At 34.5% G+C, this 23680-nt stretch overlaps 1 protein-coding gene across 2 annotated transcripts in view; it reads left to right on the top strand.

The window, feature by feature from the left end:
* Positions 1-23680, top strand: part of cacna2d2a (calcium channel, voltage-dependent, alpha 2/delta subunit 2a) — a 383618-nt gene that overhangs the window by 271888 nt on the left and 88050 nt on the right. For both annotated transcript variants that reach the window (XM_048199167.1, XM_048199168.1), the window contains exon 5: positions 16110-16154. In XM_048199167.1, the coding sequence (XP_048055124.1) occupies positions 16110-16154 (45 nt within the window). The remainder of the gene's footprint in view (positions 1-16109; positions 16155-23680) is intronic.

Below are 23680 nucleotides of genomic sequence, written 5' to 3'. Positions count from 1 at the left end.
ACCACCCAGAACACCTAAGCAACTAAAATATAACAAAACTGAAGTTACATATTTTTTATGTCTTTCCTTTTTATGGTGTCTGAATTTGTATTTGGTCCTAAGTAATTCAAAAAGGTTTTTTTTTTTTTTGTCTCTTGATGGTAGAAGGTGTAAAAATGGGTGGCATTCAAAGCAAAATCTGTTTTGACAGCCATTTGAGCAGCTGCCATATGTATGAATATGTTTGCACTTGTATGACAGATAACAGTTTTGTCTCCTCGGTTTTGCAAGACATTTTGAGCACAATCACACTTTTCAATTGTAAATGATATCCCTGGGAAAAACAGGCCATTCGCATGGTGTGTGTGTGCTAGCATGGGTCGTAGATTATCCAGTTATGCGTTGGATTGGTCAATGCAGATGTGTATTAAATGGGCCTATAGTGCAATCTGCAACATCTGGACTGACATGCATCCATATATTTCACTCTCTCTCTTTCTCAGTGTCCTTGACTCGATGCGTATCCTCTCTAAAAGGTTGCCTGTGATTTGGATGTTGTCTGCAGATTTTATGAACATCGCTGCGTTTTGATGGAAATGATTACGGGGTCGCAAATAACAGGGTTATCACGGCTGTCGCTGATTGTTGATTGGCCGCTCTCAGGGCGGCTCTGAAGTGGGCCAGCGGCTCTTTGGCTCTCTCGTGGAAAAGCGCTCATTTAAAAACATTTTAAAATAGGTATAGAAAGAGGGGAAAATGTAGGACAAGATATTCTGAAATAGTGAGGAGAGATGAAATGCATCACTACTGTTAATGTTGTTGTGATCTGATTATTAGTGATGTTTGTTAAGGATGGCATCAGTATTAGGGTGATTCTGTTAAGACAATTATTGGACTTTTTTAAAGAATAGATAATAAATTTAAACACTTTTTTTTCTTTTTCACTGCTTCTTTTTAATTACTTTTTCAAAAAAATATTGTTTATTATTTGAAATGTTAAATTTACCAGAATTTCTGTTTCAGACTTGTAACCGACCCTGACTTTATTCCTTTTTATTCATTTTTTAATATTTTAATTTAAAAATAAATAATACTATTAAATACATTTATATATTTTTCACATTTGTGAATATTGTGATTTTTTTTTTTTTTTGATTTTTTAATTATTATTTTAATTTAATTTAATTATTTTATTTAATTTTAACCAAAATATTTTTACAATTTGAACATCGGAAATGTCATTATAATCTGAAAAGTGGCTACAATAGTTTTTGTCAGTTTTTTTTTCAATATTTTAGTCAGAATTTGAGATATTCAATTAAAAATAATTCATTTTGCAGAGTTTTTATTTATTTATTTATTTTATATACATTCAGTTATTTGACTGAGAGCTGTTTTTGGCACTAATACCAGACTTGACATTCATGTGTTATAAATAATATTCTGATATTAGTACATGGTTATTTAACATATAAAACATGTTTGGATTAAAATTTCTGTAAAAACTGAATCATATTGTATTGATTACTGTGTTTTGGTATAAGTTTACACATACATTGATGTAAGACAGTGCCACCTCTAACTAGTGCTATGACTCTTATTTAGGCTTAGTGATTTGAACAAACCCATAATCCTAATTATTTGTTCTGTTTACATGAATGATACATTTTCTAAGCAATCAGACTTGCGATTTCTGGCAGACGATCAAACTAGTGCAAAAAAATCCCACAGACTTACACTGAAGGAGGGACTTGAACCGTGTCTAGAGACCAGAATATCTTAGATACTTGTGTGTGGGCTCTTTTGACTGTTGATGTTTGTCTGTGCTCGTTAAAATACTCTTAGCCAGATCAGTTTAAGCTTTGTGTGCGTGTGTGCGCATCTGCAAATGTGTGTTGCAGTGAATCGTTATCAGGCAGTGTGTCCACGCCGTGTTATGATTTTATCTGCTGCAAGACACAGACTCCTCAATGGAACCCTTTCAGAGAACAATAGACAACCGTATTACCCACAATGCAACAGGACAGCATTCCCTCGCCTTATCAGAGGTCTGGAATATTCACAGAGCGATTGTGCTGCCTGCAGGTCCAACGATCTGACAGGCAATAGAAAGGCAACAAAAGGAGAGAAATTAGAAGGAAATAAGGTGTAAGAAAAAACAGGTTATGAAGAAGAAAGGCAAAGAGATAGATAAAAGGATAGTGATTTTAAATAATATGGTTTTAAATGAAGAATGACACAAAGATACAGTGTTTGACATGCATTATAATATACTATTGCATACATATTTTTGTAATGTTAATATAGAGTGCCTTTCATACAAGTGTATGTAAATAAAATTATAGAAAAATTAAAAAAAGATTTATTATTACAAGATGAAGATTTATTATTATTGTTATTATAGATGCATTCTGCTCAAACAGTCAGTAATTGTTTAAAATCCCTGGGATTGGGTATTATTCTAATAAGGAGTCAGACTCTCAGGCCTCTCATGCACATTTCTCATGTCTAAATTAAAATTTATCCTATTTATTTTCTTAACAAATGAGTTTGGTCATATTATACAGGATGATGATGAATGATTTGCATTGCAAATGATTTTCAAACAGGTTTCCTGCACACTATGGGCCCTATCATACACCCGGCACAGTGCAACGCCAGGTGCGACGCAAGTGTTTTTTGCTAGTTTCAGCTAGACGCAGTTATCATTTTCATGTCCAGCGCCACGTTGCTTACAGCAAATGCACTTGCGCCCATCTGTTCGCCCATGGGCGTGCTGGTCTGAAAACGAGTTCAGGCGCATTGTTGGCGTGTTGCTATTATGAGGCAACTGAAAACAACTGCGCCACTGACCAACAAAAACCTGCTCTAAAGTCAATGCCGCAGTATTTTTTTGTTATTTAAAGGGCGTGTTAGTAATATTCACCTGTAGGTGGTGCACAATGCATGTACACTCTGCTTGTTACACACACAGGGACTCACAGCAGCACACAAACATGCCAGATATTAAAAATGTATTTAAACTGACTCGTCAGGTTGAGGGTGTTTATATTGCGCCATGTAAATAGCAATCCACCATGGTGCAAGCGCACCTGGCTTTTAAAGGGAATGGGAGATGACACTCTGGTTTATTGCATGTTATGCCCAAAACACACCCATGACTCATTAAGAGACTAGGTACAACCCTTTTGGACCATGCGCCTGGTGCGCCGACCGCGCCCTAAGTGCACTCGCGGCATGCGCTTCAGACCATGAGCTTAGATCGTTAAAATAGGGCCCTTTGAGTAATAAATACAGCTTATTTCACATAATTAATTCAACATAAAACCAAGCAGAATATACAAATATGTGGTTTACTTGCTGCTAAATGCCTCGGTTGAATCAAGCTCTAATTTCTTTCAGGCACAGACTTTTGCACCTCGTCTCTTGGAAGTTGTGTAAACTCAGCCAGTCAGGCTGGAACTGGTGATTTCAGTCAGCGGTTTCCAGTTTTGTTGGCGATGTGACATTTAGCCTAAGATAGAGTACTTACAAAGTACTGAACAGTTAAATCAGAGCTCTATCTCAGTGGTTTCAGTACATTCACATCTGTCTCTGTCTTAACTGTGATATGTTTAATGAGTAAATGTAAGTTAGTTTGTAATTCATTTTGGCCGCATTTACACTGCAAGTCGTAATGCTCAGATCCGATCTTTTGACCATATCCGATTTTTTTGGACGACGTGCTTACATTTCTTTTAAAAGTGACCTATATCGGATGTCTCCTTTTTACACTGCACTTGGCGAAACGTACCAAAAATAGCCTATATGACGTCACAGATCAATTTCAATGGTACACTGAGCTTAATTTATTGACATGAATTCATATAGAAACCCTTTTAATGCAATAGTTACATCCCTACATAAAAATAATACAAATTCTTCACGACAGTATACGTACGCAGCTCCGCTGGAAGCGTGTGAGTTGAATAATACTCGGGTACGGGTAGATATTCACAGCTTCATGGGCTCGAATCCGCCATCCTATACAATTGTTTTTTGTTTTGTTTTTTGTCATTAAAACAAATACATTCATCAGTGATTGTATATCAAGGGCAGTTGCAAGTTTGTGTGCTTTTTATTTTGTGGTTTCAATGGAACGAATAGGGACTGATGCGCGCGTCTGTGCACGAGCCGTCGTCACTGACAACAGCGGCAACGAGCACTCAGTGTGATTTCAAGAGCAACACATTTCAACGTCGGATCGCCTTTTATTTAACACAAACAAATTAAATTAATAATCTGCCAGTCAACTAGAGATGTTCCGTTTGTTATAGGTATGTCTGTACCGCAAAATGTTAAAAAACCCTCACTTTTCAAGGACGCAGGAGTCGCATTTACAGGGGAATATCCGATCTGTCCGCTTACACTGCAGGCGCAAACGCACATATCCGATTCATATCTGATTTATAACCACATATGAATGAGGCCTGAAACCGATCTGTGAAAATCGGAATCCATGCGCTTTTTTCCTGCTTACATGGTCGTGACTCATATCCGATCTGTGCCACATGGGAGGAAAAAATCGGAATTGGGTCACTTGAACCGTGCAGTGTAAATGGGGCCTTTGATGCGAAGTCAAACTCTCTGCTCTTTCAGTCCAGGACCAACATGGAGCATCTATGAGCGAGCAAATCTCACTGTTTCTCTGCCTTCCGGCCACCACAACAATAACAGATAATATAGACAAGACCATCAGACAAAATAAAGATTGTAACGTAAATGTTTTGATATATTCAGGAAATGTAGAAAAAACAACTGCATGTTAAACTTTAAACACAACACGTTATTGAAGTTTTTCTGACAGGAATGTGGCATTTCATGACACACGGACACAGTAATATTCCAGTAATAATTCTTGCTCAATGACAAGCGTTGTTTCTCTGCTGTGGATCATCTGTCAGCGTGTGTGTGACAAATACAGTCTGACAGCCATTTTAAACTTGACACAATGACCAAGATGAATCTTTTTCTCTCTATGTGAAATCAAAATGACCCTCTTTACTTTACAATTAATTGATGCATGTTATTCTAATCAAATATATATATACAATCAAACCAAAATTTATTCAGACACCTTGAACATTTCATTCATTAATTGAGTTTATTCACTAAAGTTAAAAAAAAAATGGTAATAAAATACGATGAGACCTCAGAGTTAAACTGTGCTAGAAAAAATTTATCTTAATCTTGATTATGTCAGATAACACTTAAGCAAAACATGGTCAGGTCAAAGTGTCTGAATAATTTTTGGTTCCAGATTTTTATCAGTTTTACTGGTAGTCCAATGTATGAAGAATTTTTGGGTATAATATGTCACAGTTTACTTTATTTTGCTATCCTCACTGAAATGAACTATAGTGTCCTGCACCCACTAATAAAAGTATATCAAAAATATAAAAAACGTCTGAATAATCTTTGGTTTGACTGTGTATATATATATATATATATATATATATATATATGAAGAGTTTGGTTCCAAAACACAATAACTCCATTTTGATTCATTTGAGTAAAAAGGTGTTTTCTTTACCAAGAAAGTTGCAAGATGAAAACCACTATTTTCTGTTTCAAACTTTCACATAACGTCTTTTGGTTATAAAAACATTAAAAATTCAAATCTACATTTTGATTTTAAAAAGTTTATTATAAAAACATCCATGACACTTTTTTTTCAAAATGCAGTTAATCCATTTGAATCAAATTGAAAATACACAACAAAGTTGATTCACATATATGACAGAGTCTAAACTTTGTCAATATTTATCTTACATACAGGCAATTTACTAAAAATACATTCAGCCGTCGCTCCCAAAATGAATTCAACGGGTCATCTTGTTAATGTTATAAATTATTTGTTATTACCGATTAAAGAGTATCTGGCGCCATGGTTAAATAAACACATTTGCCGAGTACATTGGTATTGAAAACGGCTTTTTAAAAAAGCCTTCAATGTTTACAGTGCGTGGAATGGTGCGCTGTGATTGGTTGAGCAGATATATCGCGTTCTGCAGAAAAAGGAGACTGGCGTTTCTCGCGTTTTGGAAAGAAAGGGAGGAAACATGACAGAATAACATGACGGATATTGCATTTTGCACAGAATTAATCTTTTTTTTTTTAAATGGAGTTTATCGCATTTTGGAACCAAACTCTTCATATATATATATATATATATATATATATATATATATATATATATAGTGAGAGAGAGAGAGAGAATGTAGAATTAACTTTTTTTTAATTTATATGCATATTTTATATATATTTTTTCTATTTCTATAATAATATGCATTGTTTTTATAGCAACTTATAATTGTATATATCTATAATATGTATCTAAAATATAATATATTTCTATAATAAAGCATTTTATTTGTATACACAACCATATCTGCATTTGATTTTGAAGTTTTACTGAAAGCAGTGTTGAATTTAAAGACACACAGAAGCACTAATATTTCAGTAATAATTATGCTTCTCATATGAATCTTTTGCTCCCGGTTTAAAACGATAATCGACCCTGTTTGATTTCTTAAAGTGTTCTTGGTTTTATTCTGAATGATTCATTGATGCATGTTATTCTAAAAAAAAAAAAAAAAAAAGAAAGGTTTTCTTTGTAATATTTCATAAATGTAACTTGCTCCGCCTATGAAATGACTTTCCTTTTCAGATGACATCACAAATCCCTTTTATTTTTCATCCAGCTACCGCAAAGACATGCATTTCACCATCCAGTCAGTTTGTGGTTAATATTGAAGTTTTACTGACAGCAATATTGCATTTCCGGTCACATGGAAGTAATAATAGTACTAATTCTTGCTTCGCCTCTGAATCTTTTGAAATCAAAATTCAATCAATTTGTGATGGACAAATTCAAATCCCGCCCATTTTCTTGTTCTATGTGAATATCTCGCTTTACTCGGAAATCCATCAGAATCCATAAATAAATGGGTTACCCACTGTGCTATGTGTACTTTAAAGATCAGAGCGTTTGTATATGTGTGTGTGTACTGTAATTATAAACTAATTAGTGTGTGTCTGGAAGAGATACGGGTTCCGTTCTAAGCTGTCTTCATGGATAACACAGAGATCGTTTGTAATTTAAATGTCAAAGTGTCTGAGAGCGTCATGAAAGACTTGTGTGAATGTACGTGGATGGAGATGATGAAACGAGTAGAGCCACATACAAAAGAGCCTTTGAAAGATTGTTCATTTAAATCGATATGTATTAATTGATACTGAGTAGGTATTAATTGATAAATAGCAGCTTGTAATTTGTGGTTTGTTGCAGGTGCCAAATCATTTGTGTGTGGCAACATTTGCAATGGAGAACTAGTGTACTGTTTTCTGCTTCTATACTCCCTACTGTATGTAAAAAAAAATAGTATGAATAAATAGTATATTTCAGAAAAAAAGAACGCTGTTTTTTTAATTCAGTTTAACATTTTACACTTTTTATTTTATTTATTTATTTTAACTTTTTTTGTAGAATGAATTTGTGCAAAATTTCATAACTCTTTGCAGTCGGCTACAGTGTTATTTTAATTTTATTACAGTTTTATTCATATTTTGAATTAGCTTTTATTTACACATTTTTAGTTTTCATGTTAATTTTATTTTAATGTGCTTTTGTCATTTTATTTAAAAAAAAAAATTAATATTGCTATTTAGGTTTAATTTATTTTATTTCTTTTTTAGTTTTAGTTTTTTTTTATGTATTTCAAAACTTTTTATCAGTTTGTCAAGGCAACATTTCAATTTTTTTTTTAGTTTTTCAACTAATATTCATATTTTATTTCAGCTTTATTTCACTTAACAGATGTTTAGTATCGTCAATTTCTAGTTGACGATAATAACAATGGTAAAATGCGGGCCAAATGACCTTTTTTAAATCTTAGTGCGCTCACAATTAGCCGACATTAATATTATCCAAACAAACTACATATTAATAAAACTAGAAAAACACACTGCTGCTTTTACAGTAAAAAGACATTTTAAAATAATGTTTTATTTAATATTTTTTATTAGGAATGCCCCGATTATGATTTTACATGGCTGATTCCGATTTATTACAAGCAAATTGACACCTGTACAAAACAAAAACAGCAGATGGACTGAATGAAAATGCAGATTCACTCTCTGTCAGTAGGTGGCGCTTATGGAACAGCAGCAATATAGCGTTTCTTCATTTACCGCTGTACACAAAGCAGCGCTGTTTATTCATATAAATACACACCAGTGTATGTTTGGAACCCCCTGGGATAAAGTTTTACTACAAATATACTACACATTTTAGCAAATGTAGTCATAATGGAGAATTAGTAGTATGGTAATATAACAAGCGTCTTAATGAATCTCCCCCTGCTGGTAGAAAAAATAATTGGTCATCCATCACGACTACACCGGTCAAGCAATCTGCATTAAACATCAACCAATTTAACCAGTTTTATGTCAAATTCTGTCATTATTTGCTCACCCTGACGTGTTTCCAAACCTGAATGATTTTCTTTGTTCTGACGAACGATTCAAGTTGCTCTTTTTTGCAATAATGTCTAATTTCCAAATGTTGGTCCAGGGTATTCTTCTGCTCATCACCTTTTTGACAAAAGAAAGTTGGGTTTCTGATAGGAACAACATGAGGGCGAATGAGCGATGACAGAATTTTTACATCTGTATGACCCACCTGTCGAATCAAAGAGCGAGTAAAATGACAAGAAGGTGAAACACAGTGAAATGAGAGCGAGTGCTTTCTGAAAAGACAAATCAACATTATTATGGCTGTAGAACAAAGATGCCTGTTTCTATAGCAACAGCAGAGAAGCTGACCGCCAGTAGCCTGGCTGGAACCGCAGACTGAGGAGCGCTGAACCGAGACAATGTTGAGATTTAATAATTGTTTTATTGACTGTTGTCATTCTACTTCATTTTAGACATGCACTTTGGCAGGACAAATGCACACACTGAAAAAATGCATTTTGCTGCTTGTTCAGTTAATTAAAATGAGTTAATGCAACACAATTCTTGAACATTTTGTCAGGATTTGTTTTTGCGCCATCAATTTAAATTAGTAAAATTGAGGCATTTTTGTTGGCCGTAACACATTGGAATTGATTTGTTATTTTCTAAACTAACATCATTCATTCATGTAGTCTTTAATTTAATACGATACTAAATGAACGTTTGATTCTGTATTTCCTGTTAGATGCCAGAACAAAATGTAAATAGCCGTTTTCTATGAATGTGTGTCTATTCTAAAGCCTCTACCAGGATGGAGTGAGTTGAAACAGAGTGCAGATGAGAAACAGACCGGTCATAACAGATGGGTCCCGGAGCCTGAGGGACACGTGAACTCAAGTATCCTGGGAAAACATACTGTACTCATATATATGAGTGATTCTCATTCATAATCTGCTGAGTCATTTTTGTCACTTATTTTTGGAATTGATTAAAATTTCTAATTAATTAAATCTAATTTAGAATCAAATCCCACATGGGGAATGATGTCAGGATGGAATCGATTTCTGGTGTGGATATTGAGAGGGATTTATTACCACCCAAAAAGTACTTAATAAATGCTATGACTGTTTATCTCAGGTCTCTATTATAATTGAATATAAAAATATAATATTATAGAAAATAATATTTAATATATATTTACATACAGTTGCATGAAAAAGTATGTGAACCACTTGCAGAATCCGTGAAAATGTAAATAATTTTAACAAAATAAGAGAGATCATACAAAATGCATGTTCTTTTTTATTTAGTGCTGTCCTGAGTAAGATATTTTACATAAAAGATGTTTATATATAGTCCACAAGACAATAAATAAATAAATAAATAAATAAATAGCTGAATTTATTAAAATAACCCCGTTCAAAAGTTTGTGAACTATTGATTCTTAATACTGTGTGTGGTTACCTGGATGATCTACCACTGTTTTTTTGTTTTGTGATGGTTGTTCATGAGTCTCTTGTTTGTTCTGAGCAGTTAAACTGAACTCTGTTACTATTAAAAAAGGTTCAAACATTCACTGATGCTCCAGAAGGAAACACGATGCATTAAGAGCCGGGGGGTGAAAACTTTTTGAATTTGAAGATCAAGGTAAATTGTATTTAATTTGTCTTCTGAGAAACATGCAAGTATCTTCTGTTGTTTCCGAAGGGAAGTACTAAATGCAAAAAATAGTTTTTCAACAAAATAAGAAACATTTGGACTTCTTCATCCTGTTCAAAAGTTTTCACCCCCCGGCTCTTAATGCATCGTGTTTCCTTCTGGAGCATCAGTGAATGTTTGAACCTTTTTTAATAGTTGTGTTTGAGTCCCTCAGTTGTCCTCAGTGTGAAAAGATGAATCTCAAAATCATTCAGTCACTGCTGGAAAGGGTTCAAATATGCAAAAAATTCTTGAAAACTGATGTATCTGCAGGACCTGGAGGATTTTTCTGAAGAACGGAGCTCAGTTTAACTGCTCAGAACAAACAAGAGACTCATGAACAACCATCACAAAACAAAAAAACAGTCGTAGATCATCAGGTAACCACACACAGTATTAAGAACCAATGGGTAACAAACTTTTGAAAGGGGTTATTTTAATAAATAGCTTTTTTTTGTCTTTTTTTTTTTGTCTTGTGGACTATATATAAACATATTTTATGTAAAATACCTTACTCAGGACAGTACTAAATAAAAAAGAACATGCATATTGTATGATCTCTCTTATTTTGTTAAAATTATTCACATTTTCACAGATTTTGCAAGGGGTTCCTATACTTTTTAATGCAACTGTGTATAAATATATATTAAATATTATTTTATATAATATTATATTTTTATATTAAATTATAATAGAGACCTGAGATAAATAGTCTTTATTTATTTAATATTTAATTTAATTTATTTATTTAATACTTTTTGGGTGGTAATAAATCCCTCTCAATATCCACACCAGAAATCGATTCCATCCTGACATCATTCCCCATGTGGGGTTAGGGTACTTTTTCATGCAACTGTACATATGGCTCTAGGCATGGGCAAGGGTGGGCTGTGTGTTGAGAAGTGTTACGAAGGGCTGTAGAATACCCACCCAATAAAAAAATTAACATGAAAATTGCAGTTGGCCTTTTTTTTCTTAGCTGAAAAAAAAAAGAAGAAAAAACGCACGCTTCAGTGTGTAGCGGAAAAGCAGTGGCTGACAATCGCACAACACGAGCCACAACGGGCAGAAAAAAATTACATATATCAAGGTGCGAATTACAGGGTGTTGTAGCCTAAATTACTTGTAAATATTAATATATACATTTCTATAGCTCTGATTGATTTTAAAGTGCCATTTGGCCACCGGCGCATACTAAAGTGGGTCATAGTAGTTTAAAATTATTTCAAGAACGTGCATTTATTGCATGTGTTTAAAATACATATGCATTGTTCATTTGAAACCTTGCCCTCTTTGGCCTCACTTTTAATGCTGTTAAACTGAATGCACGAGGCAAACTGTCTGCTTAAATAACAACACTGAAGTAATAATGCACAGTTTATCTTTCGACCAGTTACACAGAACGCGTTTTTGCGGTTAAAATGCAGTGCAGGTTTAGAGACGCCTCTTTTAAAAGTTGAACTCATTTTAACTTAAGCGCCACATTTTTAGAACGCCGCATCATATCGATGTCAAAAACTGTGGCAATGCTATCATCCTTGATTTTTTTTTTGTAGTATAAGAGCCTTTAACTGTGTCTGGTCCATTATTAGCGTCTGGTGGCTCTGACAGGTGCTGTTAGTGTGTTGAGCACAGGTGTGTGAGGGTGGACGTCTACACAACTGTAAGATCACAGTTCACATGTTTACAGTTCACACACACTGCAGCCCACTGGCTCACTAGAGACACCCACACTCCGCCAGAGGGATTGTCTTTGCAGAGAACTTCTATTAATAGTCCACTGCCTCCCATCCTCTCCTCTCTTTTCCATCGGTCGCTCCTCTTTTCTCGCTTCAGCTCTTATTGCTCCGTCCCTCTCTGTCTTTTTCTCTCCCTCCTCATCCTTCTCTTTCTCTGTTGTCTGTATCCCTCCTTTAAACCCCTCAGAGAGCTTGTGACCTTTGCACAGCTTGAGGGTCATCTTTAAAATGTGTGCCTTATTAACATGCTTAAATAATAAATTCAATATTGTGTTGTTATAGACATTTTTCTAAACATGTCAGCATAAATTCAGCAATTTTATATATATATATATATATATATATAAATCATTTTTCCTTGTCTTATTTTCATGCAGATTTTTGACCTGCCATAATGGAGTTATGGGGTTTATAAATAAAAATATTTTTGCTTGAGTTTCTCCAGTCTGGTGCGGGAGGTCATCGCTCACGATTGACTGGGTTTTTGATTTTAAGGAATGGAACTTTCTCTCGCTCTATTTCTGTCTCTATCTGTTGATCTCCCACTCCCGACAGTGTCCCGGGAGAATGATGCTGTGAGAGAGTGTGTGTTTGCCGTCATGCTTGTGTGAGTTGCAGGGTTGTGTAGATTTGTCAGCGTTTTTGACCACTGCCTTGTGACCAGCTCAGACACTGTTGTTGTCACTATGGTGTTGGCGTCTGGTTTGTTTGGATTGGCACTGTAGAGAGAGACGGGAATAGAACTGGCATGGATAGAGAACGAGAGAGAGAGAGAGAGAGAGGAGGAGACACTATTTCAGAATAGCACACTAACATACTACTCATACTGTTTCTGCAGTATGCAAATACTAGTAGTCATATTTGAATATCGTGAAACTTACCTTGATAACTTACATGAACAACTACATTTCTGATGATATTTCCAAATTAACCCAGCTGCAATTTTTATCTCTTTGTTGACACATTAAGTGTATTAACAAATGTTAAGACATTAAGACAATTCAAGCATACTTATTGTATAAACAATAACATAATACTATTTGAAACATTTGGCAAGCATACTTTTTTCATATATTAAAAAATAATATGCAGAATGTAGTATTCAGTATACTCTGCTGTATGTGTTATGCAGTATGGTTAGATTAGATGTAGATTAGAGTTTATTGTCATTCAAACCATATACAATGGATCAAAATGTTGTTTCACTAGATGTGCAGTGCAGTTTTCAAAAAGTGCTAATATCGCTGTTGGGTGGAAACCTTGTATCTCCAAAAATGCTACTTTTCAGGAAATGGAAAAAACACTATTTTTTTAAGGGGATCTATAATGCCCCTTTTACAAAATGTAATATAAGTCTCTGGTGTCCCCAGAAGGTGTCTGTGAAGTTTCAGCTCAAAATCCCCCACAGATCATTTATTATAGCTTGTCAAATATGCCCCTATTTGGGTGTGAGCAAAAACACGCCGTTTTTGTGCATGTCCCTTTAAATGCAAATGAGCTGCTGCTCCCGGGCAGCTTTTGCTCAACATCAACAAAGCTGGAGAATCTCACGCAGCCAAAATGAGGATTGTCAGTAACGGTGTTCAGCCTTACATTGTTCAAACCGGAGTCGACACTGATGGAGAGACTCAGGAAGAAGTTACAACTTTTAGGACGTTTCTGAATGGTTAGTGGATACATTTATGTAGTTGCTGTGTTGTTGATTCAACTCATCGACTGGCATGTGCCGTCATGTTCATCTTTTGTGCAAAACCAGCGTAGAATTGACCCTCGTTTGTGAAGCAGTCCGGAGTAAAATGACGGCATGACAACAACACTCTACTACAACAACTCTTCCTCTTCTCTAAAGCAGCCCAACATGGCCACGCCCCCTTTGTTGTGTGTTCTCGGGGCGGGGTTTATGTAAATTTTAGGGTTAGTGATGTCACTAACCATGGAAGAAGCTCGTTGTAGTCCCTACCAGCCGTTTGTTGTAGTCCTTAAAAGCGATTTCTGATTCTCAAATGGAATTACGAGGTTATTGCATCGCATTGTTTTCATCAACTTACAGGTTATAAAGCTTACTGTAGCTGATGAAAACAATCAATGCTGATATTCTTATGAATATATAAAATATATAACATGCCCATTATATGCAAATTATTTTGTGCATGTATATGGAATATTGTAGGATGCTGTTCCAGAGAAAAGCAGTGAAATCCAACCAGTTTTACCCTTGATTTTGCATCAACGGGAGGTAGAAACCAGAGGAGGAGAGAGGGAGGAGATCAGACGCAGACCCCCGTGAGACATCAGACCGCGGGGGCTCTCTGTGTGTGAGCGCTGGCATCAGGACAGATGAATATGCTGCTCTAAAACCAGTTGAAACAATCGTATGAAACAATCAGTTATACGGCAGCACATTACATCTACTGAGAGATACTACGGCACGCTGATGCTTATCCATTCAAATCACAGCCACACACACAACATCACTCACATTTAATAAACATTTGGATGGTTTTGTACTCTAAAATATGTCAAATTATGTCCTTTTTGGTCTATTTCTACTTGTTCCGTCATGGATGTTTCTCATATTTTGGAAGAAATTCAAGCACACCACTTAATAGTGTTTCCAATATTAGACATGGGATGTAATTTACTGCACTAGACTGAAAAAAGTGCAAATAGACATCCAATTTTTCTACAGAGCTAAGAGATGATTACAACTACACAGTCTAGCCTAAGACAGCTTTGATATTGGGATATATTTGCATGCATCAGGGAGCCGCTTTCAAAATGCGGGTCATTGAAATCACATTTGAATTCGCACTTGCGTTTTACTTTCGCTTTCGGAATTGCGCATACTTTGTGAACAGGGAGCGGTGATGCTAAACGCACATTCTACAAGATAAGACATTTACCTCTTTTAGACTCTTAGGCTCTGTTTTGCAACGAATTCTCCGCCATGGTCTTGTCAGTCATCTCGTCACATGATCAGTGAACTCCTGCTGTGCTATGTACGACACCTCGTGTTGGATTGAGCTGGATGAAATTGAAGCGAACGTTATCCAACTGAATTAAGCAAATGACAGTGGAGGCGTAATGTAAACGTAGCAGTGGCATATTCTATCCTACTGTAATTTCACCCTCATACTCTGTCATGGAAAAATTATACTGTATTAAAGCAATGAGTTTGTTTGCTTAAATTTACTAAAAATCAATATGTTCAATATTGACATTATTTATTTTTATGTAATATTATTTTTAGAAATATTTATTTATAATATTTATTTATATTATTATCATCATCATCATCATCATCATCATCATCATCATTCTTCTTATACTTCCTGCTTCCATTTTCTCACTAAATGTTTGTTTTTTCTCGCCTATCATGTATTATCATATTATTTTAAAAGTTGTGTGTTCAGTATTGATTAACAGTATTCATTTTTTATAATAATGCATTTGAAATAATAATAATAATTCTTATTATTTTTATTACTTCTGCTTTCATTTTCTCATACTTTTTTTTGTTCTTTTCTTGCCTATCTCTGCTTTCAGGTAGTTACCTTCAGATGCAAATGCAGTGTCTCAGTATTTATGTATATTGACAAATCTAGCATTCACTTTGATTAATGAATGAATTGTGAGTATAGGATGGTTTCACTCTTGTCGCGTAAACATTTTTAATCTATATGAATTATTGAGCTTCTGGTCTGAGGATGAGAGAGGTTAGAGTGTGAGTGAGTGATTGATTTTGTGAGTGAATAATGTCAATTTTGATTAAATAATGTGTCATTCTAGTGATCGTCTTGTCAAAACTAATGGCAGGTGAAGTTTCAGTGTTATGTTTCATCTTATGTCATGTTATTTATTTAATAAAAGGCACGGCCTTTATGCTTTGTGAGCAGATGTCTAATTCAGCAGCAAATCCCTAATTCAGCAAACACAAAAAAAGACATGCATGCGACAGCAAATACAAAACCACAACAGACAGCTTCAAAACAAATGACAATTATCGTCTCATGGCAGTGCCCTCGGGACAGGGTTGTAATTTTATTATTGCTTTATATTCTTAGGAAATAAATGAGCTGATAAGGATCACTTTTTTCTGTCTTGCATAGAAACCAGGTTATTTAATGGTCCTCAAAGCAGTACTTTTAGCAAAAAAATATTTACGTCATTTAATATTTCTGTTTTGTTTTGTTTTAGGAAAACGACATCCAGTATTACGACTCCAAAGGCGACTCGGATGTTGTAAGTGACATTTTTCATTTTTGTTGCCAGTAAGAAATATTGATCTCTATATTTATTTATTTTCATTGCATATTTGACAGTGTGCTTGTTTAGTTTCCTTACATTCAAGTCGTTGTGTCACTCAAAGCTTGAAATTGGTTTAGAAACATCAATCATTTTTACGGAGAAAAATGTGCAACGATGTTGACCGTTTTAATGAAAGAGTAAGAGAATGCAAGTCTCCTGAGTTATCATAGAGCAACTAAATTCTTCTCTGGGACACCGATATACACGTCACCATATTTTCATGTATCGTATATACTCAGTAACAACCTTTTCATTGTATAAGTAAAAGGTCACGGCGACTCTCTTCTGTGGCTGATTGATTTCACACAGTGGAGAAGGACGCCGTTACATCAGGCCGGATGAGTAGAGGAGGAATGGAGGTACAATGAGAGAGAGAAGGAAAAGTATAGAGCCCAAGAAGTCATAAATCAGAGTGTGATTTTGTGCGGTAGAAGCGGGCAGGCGTGTGATTAATGATTCAGCGCTTTAGGGGCTGTCAACGTCTCTAATTGGAGGACATCGCTCATCATTAAAGGGGCCAAGGGGACGACGACCCACCTGAGACCCTCGTGACCCCTACCTCGCACCCTACTGGCCCGAGAAACGCAGGGTCAGAAAGTGCGCGGAGCTTGATTCCTTCACACGCTCAACTGCAGACACACTCCAGAAACTATAATCAATGTATGGACGGCTTCTACTGTATTAATGCAATTACTGGAGAACTTTAGAGATATAAAAATATCTACAAATCCTTTGAGGTTTATAGAATATTGAATTCATAGTAAAATTGTAAAAATAAGCGCTCATATTACTTTATCATAATCCAGATGGTTCAGTGGCTTCATCTTTAATTGATTATGTCGTCATTGGTCCAAAAGCACAAAGTTATTTACATTCAAACACCAACATCTGCCTGCTGGCTGTTAGTTGCCAAGTCCTCTGATGTACAAATAACAGATTACCACAGGAGTTAGAGGTTCACAAATGCATGAACATGCTAGATAGTGCAGATCGAGGCACAGTGTAGATGTGTTTCATGTGTTGCAGCTTCTAAAGGTAGAACACAGTTGTACATTTCATATCACGATTATAGAGACCAAAATGATCACGGTTATCAGTATTATCACGGTATTGTTAAAGGGTTAGTTCACCCAAAAATGAAAATTATGTCATTAATGACTCACCCTCATGTCATTCCAAACCCGTAAGACCTCCGTTCATCTTCGGAACACAGTTTAAGATATTTTAGATTTAAAAACAAAAACTATGACTTTATTCAGCATTGTCTTCTCTTCCGGGTCTGTTGTCAATCCACGTTCACGACTTCACAGTGACGCTGCTGCTTCTTCTTTCCTGTTTTACGGCGGTTGGCATCCAGGTTATTGATGCATTACCGCCCCCTTCTGCTCCGGACAGTGACGCGATTAGGACATCCGTGACATGCACACTTACGCACCATTTTAAAAAATGTAGCAATACCAAAATACAATGTAGAATAGCTTGAATACAGCGTGCGTCTCCCTCAGACTGTAAACGAAGCTCGGCGCACTAAATAACACGTCATCAGCGTCAGACGGAGCAGAAGGGGGCGGTAATGCACCAATAAGCTGGATGCCAACCGCTGTAAAACAGGAAAGAAGAAGAAGAAGCAGCGTCACTGTAGAGTGAAAGCGGATATATACAACCGACCCGGAAGAGAAGACAATGCTGAATAAAGTCGTAGTTTTTGTTATTTTTGGACCAAAATGTATTTTCGATGCTTCAAAAACTTCTAACTAACCCACTGATGTCACATGGGCTACTTTGCTGATGTTTTTATTACCTTTCTGGACATGGACAGTATACCGTACATACATTTTCAATGGAGGGACAGAAAGCTCTCGGACTAAATCTAAAATATCTCCGAAGATGAACGGAGGTCTTACGGGTTTGGAACGACATGAGGGTGAGTCATTAATGACATAATTTTCATTTTTGGGTGAACTAAAACTTTAAAATGTGCTGAAAAAGTTCAAAAAGTGCTCAAACACACTGAAATCATTTCACCAAGTTTTATGCTGAAAACCAACAAACTACAAATAAAATTAGCAGCACTAGGCACTTTTTGTTTGCATAAACATTGAAATTATAATGTTAAAAACGATGGCTGCATTTTTAAATGAACAAAAAATATTGGTTGGATGACTTACAATATAACATGTTATCTACTAACATTGTACTACATGTTCAAATAAAGCTTTAACACAAAAAAAGTTTTATAATATGATAAACCTCACATTTCAGCCTTTAAGTCAAACTGATAAAAAAAGGTGTTTTATCTGCTCCATAAACAATTCTACATAGGCTAGCTTATTATTCAAAGTGTTGAGATTTTTAGAGTGCACATTAGGTTATTTTCCATTTACCGGTTAAAATTAACCACAAAATTTCCACAAAAATTTGGTCCGACTTTCACATTAGTCTGAACAAAAATGACAGACAGGCTGAATGAAAATATAAATCCACTCTCGGACAGTAGGTGGCGATTTTCAGGAATATTTATCACGATATATCATCAAACCGGTATCGTACTACCATAATAGGTATCATAATACGGTATCATATCATACTACCATAATAGCATACTACCATAATACATATTTATTTTCACGGTAAGTGAAACTTTCATGTGTATATATATATATATATATATATACACACACATAAAATTCACATACTGTGATGAAACTATTCATTTTAAAATCTACTTAAGAAAAAAAGGTCTGCTTGAATGGAAAAAAGTCTTATTTACAGTATATTTTACAGTATATACAGTGTATATATATATATATATATATATATATATATATATACACTACCGCTCAAAAGTTTGGGATTGGTAAGATTTTTAATGTTTTTAAAAGAAGTTTTGTCTGCTCACCAAGGCTTAATTTATTTAATTAAAATACAGTAAAAACAGTAATATTGTGAAAAATTATTACAATTTAAAATAACTGTTTTCTATTTGAATATATTTTACAAAGTAATTTATTCTCGTGTTGGCAAAGCTGAATTTTCAGCCTCATTACTCCAGTCTTCAGTGTCACATGATCCTTCAGAAATCATTCTAATATGATGATTAGTTCCTCAAGAAATATTTGTTATTATTATCAATGTTGAAAACAGTTGTGTACTTTTTTTTCAGGATTCCTTGATGAATAGAAAGTTCAAAAGAACAGCTTTTGTAACATTTTACACTACCGTTCAAAAGTTTGGGGTCAGTAAGAATTTTTATTTTTATTTTTTTGAAAAGAAATTAAAGAAATTAATACTTTTATTCAGCAAGGATGCATTAAATCAATCAAAAGTGACAGTAAAGACATTTATAATGTTACAAAAGATTAGATTTCAGATAAACACTGTTCTTTTGAACTTTCTATTCATCAAAGAATCCTGAAAAAAAAATATTGTACACAAATATTTTGTACAATTGTAAACAATAAATGTTTCTTGAGCAGCAAATCAGCATATTAGAATGATTTCTGAAGGATCATGTGACACTGAAGACTGGAGTAATGATGCTGAAAAAAAAAAAATATATATATATAGCACAGTCCAAAAGTTTGGAACCACTAAGATTTTTAATGTTTTTAAAAGAAGTTTCGTCTGCTCACCAAGGCGACATTTATTTAATTAAAAATACAGTAAAAAACAGTAATATTGTGAAATATTATTACAATTTAAAATAACTGTGTACTATTTAAATATATTTGACAAAGTAATTTATTCCTGTGATGCAAAGCTGAAATTTCAGCATCGTTACTCCAGTCTTCAGTGTCACATGATCCTTCAGAAATCATTCTAATATGCTGATTTGCTGCTCAATAAACATTTATGATTATTTTCAATGTTGAAAACCATAGACATATAATAAACACTAGACGCCCTATTGGCCGCTTTGGACTGTTGCTGCGATACGTCAACGAGTCCGCCATATTGTGCGGGGCAAGACTGCGCTGTTAACAAACACAAGTAAACAGACGAGCTGCGGTTTTTCTGGATAAAAACAAAAATAATGTTTACGTTTATCAACCAATTTCAGTGGTTTATAATGTACGTGGTGTACAAAAAGTTCTAGTTACTTAAGATCTCTATAGTTAGACATATAAAATATTTATTTTAATAAGAAATAGTCAAAGCTCAGGCTTGTCATGTATTTGACTGCTTTATTCTTGCATAAGAATTGTGAAAACGCCCATACTGAGATATAATTTAATTTTCACATTAAATTAAATAATGTTTTCTTATTGTAAAAAAGGGATTATCTGTCTTTAACGTAATTTTAGCTTTTCTTGAACTTAGAATTGACCACCATTGATAAAATGAAACAAAAATCATCAAATACAAATCACACAGGCTGCTTTCTGTATTTTTATAGCACTAAAATGATACAGATATTTACAGAAAGATACTCCAAAAACATACAACAACAAAGATAACTGATGGATCCTTTATGGTAATACATATGATATGGTACATCTACAGTGCAATGCAAATAAAGAAATTGAGAATAGTAAATAGTTTGTTATACACTATAAGAAATAGTTTATGTAGTATATAATATAATAATATAGTCAATAATAAAGTATATAATATTGTCAATAAACAAACAGTATACAACAATTAAAATAGTAATGAATAGACATTTATAAAATAAGTACAATAATATAATATCATAATAATATATTGATAATAGCATATAGTATAATAATATTATAATAGCAATAGAATATGTAGTATCATTTACAGAATATAGACAATAATATAACATCATAACTATAATTGATAATAATAGTATTGGTATAATAATAATCGCAAATACAATGTAATATCAATTGCAGAATAATATAGACAATAATAAAAACAGTAAATTAAATAGTGACTAGTACAATAATAACATAGTATTGGTATAATAATAATAACAACAAAAGGCTATATATTTTCCATCAGTCTCTTGGAAATGGTGAGAACAGTCCACTGACAGGCTCTCCTCAGCTTTCCTTGAGGCTTGTGTATCCCTGGTTGCAATGGGCTGAAAAAGAAATAAAAATATAAACAAATCACCATTTAATCAAACAAAATATCAGTCACCTAGCCGTAACAAGTACTTGTCATAAAAGTCGGTTTTAATAAAATAGAGATGCATATTTAAACTTTAGTTTATAAAATAACATAAGCTAAAACTATATTAGAAATCATGTAAACTCACGTCTCAACTTTCACAGCTAATTAGTGACATCGCTATCTATTTTAGTCTGACTCCGGTGACCAACTACTATATAATGACCAAATACAACCAGAAACAAATGTTCAGTCTTACCTGTGAAAGGTTATTCCCCGAGATCGGTTTTCAATTGTGCAGCAATTTGTACAGCCCCAAGCAGCACACGAAGCAGGCATTTTTCTCAATTCCAGTTATGAGCGTAATGCGAACGTTGCCCCGCACAACATGGCGGCGCCGTTGACGTACGGTCCAGCGGCCAATGGGGCGTCTAGTGTTTATTATATGTCTATGTTGAAAACAGTTGTGTACTTTTTTTTCAGGATTCCTTGATGAATAGAAAGTTCAAAAGAACAGCATTTATCTGAAATACAAAGCTTCTGTAGCATTATACACTACCGTTCAAAAGTTTGGGGTCAGTAAGAATTTTTATTTTTATTTTTTTGAAAAGAAATTAAAGAAATGAATACTTTTATTCAGCAAGGATGCATTAAATCGATCAAAAGTGGCAGTAAAGACATTTATAATGTTACAAAAGATTAGATTTCAGATAAACACTGTTCTTTTGAACTTTCTATTCATCAAATAATCCTGAAAAAAAAAATATTGTACACAAATATTTTGTACAATTGTAAACAATAAATGTTTCTTGAGCAGCAAATCAGCGTATTAGAATGATTTCTGAAGGATCATGTGACACTGAAGACTGGAGTAATGATGCTGAAAAAAAAAAAATATATATATATATATATATATATATATATATGCTTTTTAGAAATGTGCCAATGTTCCTCATTTAAATAATTCCCGCCCACAAAAAAAGGGGGCGAGGCCTGGCTGAGTAGAATTAGTAGTGTGTTGAAACTCGTGGTTATAGTAAAGGGCGTGATATTTACTAAACATGCTTGATTGTGATTAAAATGAACCTTTGAAAGATAAAGGTGAGAGAGTCCTCAAAATGTCATTTTTGTCTCTCTCAACCTTTAATTAAACCTTCAAAACAGGGTGATAAAATTAACAAATGAGGTAATGAATGGAGTTAAACAGGTGGTGTATGGACGGGGCGAATGAACCAATCAGTCGGTCCTGTGTGGATTTTGAGCTCCTAATTAGAAGCTGTCTTGGGTAATTATGACCGGGCTTGACTGACGGTAAAAACACTCGAGTGAAGGATAGTCAGGTGGAAGAATAAACAAATAAAGGACATCGAGCTGAGATCCCCTCAAAGACGACTTTTCCAAATCAGTTGCCTGAAACGTGTCTAAACGAGCAGAAAATGGGGTGTAATTGTGTGTGCCGGTGATGTGTTGCCTGGAAAAACACTGAAATGTTTGTTATCAGGTTGATGCGGTCATTTATAGCATTCCATTAGTTTAATCTCTCAGTTTAACAAGCAGACAGCACGAGTTTTGAGTGATTTTATGCATCAAATCAAAATGGACAGTTTTTATAAATGTTGTTTTAAAGAAATATAATGATTGTTTTCATATTAAAGCGTCGCAAATTCCTCCTCGTCTAAAGCAGCTTTTCTTTTCTGATGATGCATCCGCTGCCGTGTGGGTCCAGCTCACCATCATTATTATTATTATTTTCTGTTCAATATGCTGTAGCACCCAGAAATGTCACCTTACTGAAGTAAAATGCTTTGCAAATGTCACTTTCATGTTGGCTTTGTTCAGAAGAGTATACTTGCTATTTCTGCAGTATACAGTATGTACCTTGAATGCTGTATGAAGATGTTGTCTATGCATGGAAAAGCAACATGACCTTCTACATTTGCCAAAATATGCAGTGCACAACCAGAGCACACTGAGCAGAATACTGTATCCCACAATGCAATGTCCTCCAATTGACCTTCCATTTCCAGTGTGAGAAAAGAACCGCAATTAATATCAGCCACCATTTTTATCACCATTTTGGCTCATTATTTGATCCGAATGCCAAAAGTTAAAGTACATCTGTGGTGAAAATCAAGCTTTTAATGTTATTTATATGTACATGGTGTTTTTAATATGAATTTGCACATGGTTTGTCTTAAAGCATAAGTCAACACCATTGCTGAAACTGCAGTCTCAAAAACGTGGTTTAAAATAGTTGGTGTTTCTGATGTCACAAACTACCTTGCAATCACGTCAACATGTGATCATCAACGAGTGGAACTGGTGTGAGTGAGTGGAGGCGGGGCTAATTTGCATATTCATAGAACCATGTATACTAAATG

The sequence above is a fragment of the Megalobrama amblycephala genome, linkage group LG8, assembly GCF_018812025.1.
Source record: "Megalobrama amblycephala isolate DHTTF-2021 linkage group LG8, ASM1881202v1, whole genome shotgun sequence".
Taxonomy (NCBI): domain Eukaryota; kingdom Metazoa; phylum Chordata; class Actinopteri; order Cypriniformes; family Xenocyprididae; genus Megalobrama; species Megalobrama amblycephala.
Note: the sequence above shows the minus strand (reverse complement) of the source record. Positions and strands in the feature narration are given on the sequence as shown.